We start from the raw sequence: 9,959 nt of genomic DNA on the forward strand, positions 1-9,959 counted from the left end.
GTCAGTAGATAAACAGTCGCACTCAAGTGTGGATTAATCTTGCAAAAAATCCTGAAGATTTTGTGAAATTTTTGGATTTTTATTTTATTTCAAATGCATCAAATAGTGTAACACCGCAGACAAAAGAAGTATCCAAAATGTGGGTATAATATCGTAATCCAGGATATGAGTATACTATGGTTACGTTTCGACCTACTAGGAGGCCTTTCTCAAACCATACTGAAAAATAAAATAAAAAGCAATTACAACAATGAATATGGACGACAAACTCGCGGAAAGCTGGAAAAGAAAAAATAAACATGAGAAAAATGTGAAAAATTTTTTAAAAAAATTATTTTTTTTTAAAAATACTAACAAAAAAAACACAACAGAAAAGTAGTGCAAAAAAACCCCTAAAGGCGAAACATATATCTATACAAATTTAAGCACAACAACATAAAGGTCCCTAGGGCAATTAGGAAAATGTCATATAGAGAGTAAAAAAATTAAATTAAGCAAGTGCTAGAGAGACTATTGGCCACAAGTCAATTTTAACATTCTAGGCATCAGGAGTAACAATGGGGATAAGCAGCAGACCTAGATGAGACATATTATAGTATTGTCTCTGTACATGATGAAATAACAGGGGTGGTGGAAACACAAGGCAGGCAAATAAGGCAGATATACTGAGTACTAACCTCAAGTAGTGTCAAGAAAAAGATTAATTAGAGCATTTTCAGAAGTCCCAAACAGGGGCTGTAGGAGAAAACATGAGAAATGAATGTGGAGAAGAAAAAAATGGATCAGAAGGAGATGTTATGCACCAGGTGGTGCTGCAGAGCTGACCTGATGGCATGGGAGCAGCCTGGACCTGCGGTGTTGTAAGTGTGTGCTCAAGAAAGCACGGTATATATATGTATTAAGAAGGTGCAGGATGATGACGTCATAAAGCCAACGTGGCTAGAGCGTCCTGGCGTCTGTATGGGGTTTGCAGCATAGGGAGGGAGGGAGAGCAGAGGGAGGTCAGGCTGAGGGCAGTGTGTGTTTGGAAGAAGTCACTACCTGCACTGTTGAAGGAGAGACTCAGTAGTAGAGGGAGGGGTGAGAAGGGGAGAGAACAGTTTATGATAAATGAGAGAGAGGAAGGAATGAAGTTGGAAATGTGTAAATAAATAAAAAAGAAGTAGAGGGGAAGAAAAAGAAAGATAAGAAAAGCAGGTTAATAAATAAGAAGAAGGGATATAGGTAAAAGGGGGGGAAGGAAAAAGGGGAAAAAATAAAATAAAACATGGAAAAAAATAAATGAAATGGGAAAAATAAATTGAAAAAATAAAAAGTAGAAAAATTAAAAATTAAAAAAATAAAAAGTAAGATGAAAATAAAGAACAAAAAATAAAAAAAAATGAATTAATGATAGAATTTGAGAGAAAATGTGAAAAAAAGGGGGAAAAAGGGAATAAAATAATAATAATAATAATAATAATAATAAAGGGGAAAGAAGAAAAAGAAAAAGAAAAACGGATGAAAAATAAAAATGAAAATAGAAAAAATATATTTATATACGGGAATACTCACCCATGCGGGGGAGGGGGGAAAAAAAATTAGTGGATCTGTAAGATAAAGAAATAAAAAGAATTGAGATACAATGAGATGGAAAGCCGCCATTCCACCACCCTAAGGGATAAAAAGACAACATAATATTAGGTTAATAATATATGTGAATACATGCTTAAACCAAAGATGCATAAAATAGGTAGAAATCCAAGGAACTAATGCGGGCTAAGGTCCAACTCACGGTTAAGGCCTTTAGGGGCCAAAGTCTGTAACCTATATATCCAGAAGGATTCCCTTGATTTTAGGAGCTTGATGTGGTCACCTCCCCTGCGCGGTCTTTCAACTTTTTCTATAACCTGGAACCTGAGTTGAGATACTGAGTGGTTGGCGTTGATGAAGTGATATGGGATTGGAAGCCAAGTCTTCTTGCACCAGATAGTTGATTTATGGCTCGAAATTCTGTCGCGTACGTGCTGAGTAGTTTCGCCAACGTATAGAAGGCCACAGGGGCACTTAATTAGGTAAACCACATATTTCGTGTCACATGTAAAAAAGCCCCTGATGCCATAGCGTTTGCCAGTACGTGGATGTGTTATGTCGCTCCCCTTGATCACATTGGAGCAACAAGCGCACCCAAGACAGGGAAATGTGCCCTTTCGTTCAGTTCCAAGAAAGGTCTGTCTAGGAGTTCTAGTTAGACTACCAATATCGGCTCTGACCAGCTCATCTCGGATATTTCTAGGACGGCGTTTGCACATAAGTGCTGGTGTTTTAAATGCCTCAATGTGGGGATAGGATCTAGGTAGAATTGACCAATGTTTGTGGATAATGTGATAAATTTTGGGCATAACAGGATGGTGGGTGTGTACGAAGGTGACACGTTCGCCTTTGGGTTGAGATGGTTGCAGAGGGCAAGGTTCCAGGGCACGGCGTGTTTCACTTTCAAGAAGTTTGGTGGGATAATGCCTTACTTTGAATTTGTCTGACATTTCATTGAGGCGAATGGGAGCCAGAGTAGGGTCTGTGACAATTCTAGTAACGCGTGTGAACTGAGAACGGGGGAGACTATCCTTGGTAGAGGCAGGGTGACAGCTTGTGTAATGAAGAAGGTTGTTGGAGTCGGTGGGTTTAACATATAGATCAGTAGAGAGTGTACCAGTGCAGGACTTGATTACTAGTGTATCCAGGAAAGAGATCTGTGAAGAATTGCAATTAAGGGTAAACTGTAATTCAGGTCTGATAGAATTAAGATGTTCCGTGAAGGAAAGTAAGTCCTCGAGGGTACACAGCCATAGACAAAAAATATCGTCGATATATCGTAGCCAACATTGGCTGTATGTTTTGAAAAGGGTATTTCCATCTCATTGTATCTCAATTCTTTTTATTTCTTTATCTTACAGATCCACTAATTTTTTTTCCCCCCTCCCCCGCATGGGTGAGTATTCCCGTATATAAATATATTTTTTCTATTTTCATTTTTTATTTTTCATCCGTTTTTCGTTTTTCTTTTTCTTTTTCTTCTTTCCCCTTTATTATTATTATTATTATTATTATTATTTTATTCCCTTTTTCCCCCTTTTTTTCACATTTTTTCTCAAATTCTATCATTAATTCATTTTTTTTTTTATTTTTTGTTCTTTATTTTCATCTTACTTTTTATTTTTTTAATTTTTAATTTTTCTACTTTTTATTTTTTCAATTTATTTTTCCCATTTCATTTATTTTTTTCCATGTTTTATTTTATTTTTTCCCCTTTTTCCTTCCCCCCCCCTCTTTTTTACCTATATCCCTTCTTCTTATTTATTAACCTGCTTTTCTTATCTTTCTTTTTCTTCCCCTCTACTTCTTTTTTATTTATTTACACATTTCCAACTTCATTCCTTCCTCTCTCTCATTTATCATAAACTGTTCTCTCCCCTTCTCACCCCTCCCTCTACTACTGAGTCTCTCCTTCAACAGTGCAGGTAGTGACTTCTTCCAAACACACACTGCCCTCAGCCTGACCTCCCTCTGCTCTCCATCCCTCCCTATGCTGCAAACCCCATACAGACGCCAGGACGCTCTAGCCACGTTGGCTTTATGACGTCATCATCCTGCACCTTCTTAATACATATATATACCGTGCTTTCTTGAGCACACACTTACAACACCGCAGGTCCAGGCTGCTCCCATGCCATCAGGTCAGCTCTGCAGCACCACCTGGTGCATAACATCTCCTTCTGATCCATTTTTTTCTTCTCCACATTCATTTCTCATGTTTTCTCCTACAGCCCCTGTTTGGGACTTCTGAAAATGCTCTAATTAATCTTTTTCTTGACACTACTTGAGGTTAGTACTCAGTATATCTGCCTTATTTGCCTGCCTTGTGTTTCCACCACCCCTGTTATTTCATCATGTACAGAGACAATACTATAATATGTCTCATCTAGGTCTGCTGCTTATCCCCATTGTTACTCCTGATGCCTAGAATGTTAAAATTGACTTGTGGCCAATAGTCTCTCTAGCACTTGCTTAATTTAATTTTTTTACTCTCTATATGACATTTTCCTAATTGCCCTAGGGACCTTTATGTTGTTGTGCTTAAATTTGTATAGATATATGTTTCGCCTTTAGGGGTTTTTTTGCACTACTTTTCTGTTGTGTTTTTTTTGTTAGTATTTTAAAAAAAAAAAAATTTTTTTTTAAATTTTTTCACATTTTTCTCATGTTTATTTTTTCTTTTCCAGCTTTCCGCGAGTTTGTCGTCCATATTCATTGTTGTAATTGCTTTTTATTTTATTTTTCAGTATGGTTTGAGAAAGGCCTCCTAGTAGGTCGAAACGTAACCATAGTATACTCATATCCTGGATTACGATATTATACCCACATTTTGGATACTTCTTTTGTCTGCAGTGTTACACTATTTGATGCATTTGAAATAAAATAAAAATCCAAAAATTTCACAAAATCTTCAGGATTTTTTGCAAGATTAATCCACACTTGAGTGCGACTGTTTATCTACTGACTACTGTTAGTGGACCCTCCACGTACAGTCAGCAACTATTTCCTCCACAGCAAGAGTGCGCGTCTTTCTTCTTTTGCTCGGCTTTTTGTTGACGCTTGCACCTGCACCCTAAATGTCTCGGAATACCTTTGCCTTTGACGACACAACAACTACTCGGATCCTGTCCCAGGTTACCTCTTCAGTGGACTTCTTGAAAACCCCTGCTCAAGAAACCCGCACTAGAGACTACGAAAGGGAACAACGACGACTACTGGCCTATGATCTACATGCTACCACTCTGGCGGAGTATCATAAATTAGATAGAATTCCACGGGGCCTGCGGAGCCATCTCCGACCTACCTTATTCTCAGACAAACCTGAGTTCTGTGAAAGATTCCAGCAAATACTTAACAAATGTTCACTTGATATTATTCTGTTAACAATTGATTTTCTCTACACAGCAATTACCGAGACATCCACGAAAATTGCTTCTATAGAGGAACAACTTAGCTCCACTCTTTCTAACAGCGATTGGCAAAACCTTAAAACCAAAACGGACAAGTCCCTTGACGAAAACCGTAAAACCCTACAAGACAGAAAACGAGCCAAATTCCAAAGGGACGCAGACGACTATACCTACGACAGGGTCTACAGATGGCACGACTCCTCCTCTATGGGCTCTGGGAGAAGGAACTACAATCAAAGACGCACAGGCGCTTACCACACCGACAGCGACAGCTCCACTGGAAGCTCATCTCACAATCGTTTTTTAGCCAGGCGTCAACCTTCAAGAAACAACCATCAACAGACGGCAGGAGGAGACCGACCCGGAGGGCAAGCCGCAAACTACGCAGAACGTATGACGACCAGATCTCAGGTAAGCCCACCAACTCGGTCTTCAACATCTCATCCTACACCCTTAGCCCGCTAGAGCTGTCTGTTCTTCAAAAAGGCTTATCATTCTGTCCCACCCCTCCTTGGGATAAATTCCAGCTATCACAAGATCTACAGAACTTTTTTCAGAAGATTCGCCTTAAAACGCATTTTGGACTGGAACCAGTCACCCCAGGGAACAGGGCCCCTCCAATTGGGGGGAACCCCATTCCCGATTTATCCATCTCTTCCCTCGGTCTACGCAACCCCAGTAACTTCTCTCCACCACACACCTTTCATGCTGTTGAGGCTTTTATTGATGTAGTCCAGAAAGACATAGAATACATTTTAGCTGAACACGAAAAAGGTTTATTACCTACACATAGTAACATTACCCCTATAGAGAAACAAGCCATTGATTCCCTAAAGAATAATAAATCAATAATCATCAAACCGGCTGACAAGGGAGGAGCCATTGTCATCCAAAATTTCTCCGACTATATGGATGAAATTTCACGTCAACTTTCTGATTCCTCCACATACCAGAAAATTTCCCGTGATCCTACACCACGCATTAAGCTCCTAATTGACGAAGTCCTTGACAGGTATCTGACCCTAAAAACCATTGATTCCAAAACCGTCACATTTCTCAAAAATTCTAACCCAGTCATCCCTGTATTCTACACATTACCCAAAATTCACAAGTCTCTACTTAAACCTCCTGGCCGCCCTATCGTTGCCTCTACTGATTCAATCTTCTCCCCAATCTCCACCTTTTTAGAAAAAATCTTGACCCCTCTTACCAAAACTACCAAGTCCTTTGTCCTAGATACAGGTCACTTTCTCTCCTTTATTCGACAAATTGACAATATCCCTCCGGAATGTCTCCTAGTCACCCTGGATGTCAAAAGCTTATATACTTCTATAGATCACGACCTAGGGATTAGTGCTACCAAAACCCTCCTTGAGTCCTCTGACCTTTCCCACAACTCCATTCAGCTTTGTATTGATCTCCTGTCCATCATCTTGAAAGAAAATTTCTTTCTCTTTGGGGACCAATTTTATCTACAGTGCCGCGGGACCGCAATGGGCACTAACGTAGCACCTGCTTACGCTAATGCCTACATGAATGATTTCGAATGTTCCTATGTCTACAATAATACCCTTTTCAAAACATACAGCCAATGTTGGCTACGATATATCGACGATATTTTTTGTCTATGGCTGGGTACCCTCGAGGACTTACTTTCCTTCACGGAACATCTTAATTCTATCAGACCTGAATTACAGTTCACCCTTAATTGCAATTCTTCACAGATCTCTTTCCTGGATACACTAGTAATCAAGTCCTGCACTGGTACACTCTCTACTGATCTATATGTTAAACCCACCGACTCCAACAACCTTCTTCATTACACAAGCTGTCACCCTGCCTCTACCAAGGATAGTCTCCCCCGTTCTCAGTTCACACGCGTTACTAGAATTGTCACAGACCCTACTCTGGCTCCCATTCGCCTCAATGAAATGTCAGACAAATTCAAAGTAAGGCATTATCCCACCAAACTTCTTGAAAGTGAAACACGCCGTGCCCTGGAACCTTGCCCTCTGCAACCATCTCAACCCAAAGGCGAACGTGTCACCTTCGTACACACCCACCATCCTGTTATGCCCAAAATTTATCACATTATCCACAAACATTGGTCAATTCTACCTAGATCCTATCCCCACATTGAGGCATTTAAAACACCAGCACTTATGTGCAAACGCCGTCCTAGAAATATCCGAGATGAGCTGGTCAGAGCCGATATTGGTAGTCTAACTAGAACTCCTAGACATACCTTTCTTGGAACTGAACGAAAGGGCACATTTCCCTGTCTTGGGTGCGCTTGTTGCTCCAATGTGATCAAGGGGAGCGACATAACACATCCACGTACTGGCAAACGCTATGGCATCAGGGGCTTTTTTACATGTGACACGAAATATGTGGTTTACCTAATTAAGTGCCCCTGTGGCCTTCTATACGTTGGCGAAACTACTCAGCACGTACGCGACAGAATTTCGAGCCATAAATCAACTATCCGGTGCAAGAAGACTTGGCTTCCAATCCCATATCACTTCATCAACGCCAACCACTCAGTATCTCAACTCAGGTTCCAGGTTATAGAAAAAGTTGAAAGACCGCGCAGGGGAGGTGACCACATCAAGCTCCTAAAATCAAGGGAATCCTTCTGGATATATAGGTTACAGACTTTGGCCCCTAAAGGCCTTAACTGTGAGTTGGACCTTAGCCCGCATTAGTTCCTTGGATTTCTACCTATTTTATGCATCTTTGGTTTAAGCATGTATTCACATATATTATTAACCTAATATTATGTTGTCTTTTTATCCCTTAGGGTGGTGGAATGGCGGCTTTCCATCTCATTGTATCTCAGTTCTTTTTATTTCTTTATCTTACAGATCCACTAATTTTTTTTCCCCCCTCCCCCGCATGGGTGAGTATTCCCGTATATAAATATATTTTTTCTATTTTCATTTTTTATTTTTCATCCGTTTTTCGTTTTTCTTTTTCTTTTTCTTCTTTCCCCTTTATTATTATTATTATTATTATTATTATTATTATTATTATTATTTTATTCCATTTTTCCCCCTTTTTTTCACATTTTCTCTCAAATTCTATCATTAATTCATTTTTTTTATTTTTTGTTCTTTATTTTCATCTTACTTTTTATTTTTTTAATTTTTAATTTTTCTACTTTTTATTTTTTCAATTTATTTTTCCCATTTCATTTATTTTTTTCCATGTTTTATTTTATTTTTTCCCCTTTTTCCTTCCCCCCCCTCTTTTTTACCTATATCCCTTCTTCTTATTTATTAACCTGCTTTTCTTATCTTTCTTTTTCTTCCCCTCTACTTCTTTTTTATTTATTTACACATTTCCAACTTCATTCCTTCCTCTCTCTCATTTATCATAAACTGTTCTCTCCCCTTCTCACCCCTCCCTCTACTACTGAGTCTCTCCTTCAACAGTGCAGGTAGTGACTTCTTCCAAACACACACTGCCCTCAGCCTGACCTCCCTCTGCTCTCCCTCCCTCCCTATGCTGCAAACCCCATACAGACGCCAGGACGCTCTAGCCACGTTGGCTTTATGACGTCATCATCCTGCACCTTCTTAATACATATATATACCATGCTTTCTTGAGCACACACTTACAACACCGCAGGTCCAGGCTGCTCCCATGCCATCAGGTCAGCTCTGCAGCACCACCTGGTGCATAACATCTCCTTCTGATCCATTTTTTTCTTCTCCACATTCATTTCTCATGTTTTCTCCTACAGCCCCTGTTTGGGACTTCTGAAAATGCTCTAATTAATCTTTTTCTTGACACTACTTGAGGTTAGTACTCAGTATATCTGCCTTATTTGCCTGCCTTGTGTTTCCACCACCCCTGTTATTTCATCATGTACAGAGACAATACTATAATATGTCTCATCTAGGTCTGCTGCTTATCCCCATTGTTACTCCTGATGCCTAGAATGTTAAAATTGACTTGTGGCCAATAGTCTCTCTAGCACTTGCTTAATTTAATTTTTTTACTCTCTATATGACATTTTCCTAATTGCCCTAGGGACCTTTATGTTGTTGTGCTTAAATTTGTATAGATATATGTTTCGCCTTTAGGGTTTTTTTTGCACTACTTTTCTGTTGTGTTTTTTTTGTTAGTATTTTTTTTAAAAAATAATTTTTTAAAAATTTTTTTCACATTTTTCTCATGTTTATTTTTTCTTTTCCAGCTTTCCGCGAGTTTGTCGTCCATATTCATTGTTGTAATTGCTTTTTATTTTATTTTTCAGTATGGTTTGAGAAAGGCCTCCTAGTAGGTCGAAACGTAACCATAGTATGCTCATATCCTGGATTACGATATTATACCCACATTTTGGATACTTCTTTTGTCTGCGGTGTTACACTATTTGATGCATTTGAAATAAAATAAAAATCCAAAAATTTCACAAAATCTTCAGGATTTTTTGCAAGATTAATCCACACTTGAGTGCGACTGTTTATCTACTGACTAATGCGTCCAAACAGTGGCTTTCCCCCACATACTGGGTATTAGCGTATTTAGGAGAAATTGCACAATAAATTTTGTGGTTCATTTTCACCTGATTGCCTTGTGAAAATAGAAAAAATTTGGTTCCAAAGTAAAATTTTTGTGAAAAAAGTAAAATGTTCATTTTTTCCTTCAACATTGTTTTAGTTCTCGTGAAGCATCTGAAGGATTAATAAACTTCTTGAATGTGGTTTTGTGCACCTTGAGGGGTGCAGTTTTTACAATGCTTTCACTTTTGGGCATTTTCTGTTATACTGACCCCCCCAAACTCACTCCAAATGTGAGGTGGTCCCTAAAAAATGGTTTTGTAAATTTTGTTGTAAAAATGAGAAATTGCTGGTCAACTTTTAACCATTATAATGTCCTAACAAAAAATATTATGTTTCCAAAATTGTGCTAATGTAAACTAGACATGTGGGAAATGTCATTTATTAACTATTTTGTCCGAAAAGACTCTCT

General features: G+C 38.7%; 1 protein-coding gene and 1 long non-coding RNA gene across 8 annotated transcripts; one reads left to right on the top strand and one right to left on the bottom strand.

Moving 5' to 3' along the window:
* Positions 1 to 68: 68 nt before the first annotated feature.
* LOC141095223 (uncharacterized) lies at positions 69 to 1,008 on the bottom strand. 3 transcript variants are annotated; one of them, XR_012233339.1, is made up of 3 exons: positions 826 to 1,005; positions 678 to 735; positions 69 to 279 (listed from the first exon to the last, which is right to left on the bottom strand). It is a non-coding gene; the product is annotated as an uncharacterized lncRNA (long non-coding RNA). The 3 variants fall into 3 exon arrangements; XR_012233340.1 differs by having other exon boundaries at positions 69 to 219; positions 826 to 991; XR_012233338.1 differs by having other exon boundaries at positions 69 to 219; positions 678 to 1,008.
* A 2,294-nt stretch (positions 1,009 to 3,302) lies between these two features.
* Positions 3,303 to 9,452, top strand: LOC141095224 (uncharacterized). Of its 5 annotated transcripts, XR_012233343.1 has the most exons (6): positions 3,303 to 3,713; positions 3,804 to 3,861; positions 4,260 to 5,393; positions 7,847 to 7,881; positions 8,728 to 8,785; positions 9,184 to 9,285. XR_012233343.1 is itself a non-coding variant. In XM_073581114.1 (4 exons), the coding sequence occupies exons 2-3, from the start codon at positions 4,650 to 4,652 to the stop codon at positions 7,853 to 7,855; spliced, it is 753 nt and encodes a 250-aa protein (XP_073437215.1). In that variant the 5' UTR covers positions 3,303 to 3,861; positions 4,260 to 4,649; the 3' UTR covers positions 7,856 to 7,881; positions 8,728 to 9,031. The 5 variants fall into 5 exon arrangements, 1 of the variants encoding a protein (XP_073437215.1); XR_012233342.1 differs by having other exon boundaries at positions 3,303 to 3,861; positions 9,244 to 9,452; XR_012233341.1 differs by having other exon boundaries at positions 3,303 to 3,861.
* The last annotated feature ends 507 nt before the right edge of the window (positions 9,453 to 9,959 follow it).

Source organism: Dendrobates tinctorius, unplaced genomic scaffold (genome assembly GCF_039654945.1).
Source record: "Dendrobates tinctorius isolate UK_male_01 unplaced genomic scaffold, ASM3965494v1 ptg000069l, whole genome shotgun sequence".
NCBI classification, from domain to species: domain Eukaryota; kingdom Metazoa; phylum Chordata; class Amphibia; order Anura; family Dendrobatidae; genus Dendrobates; species Dendrobates tinctorius.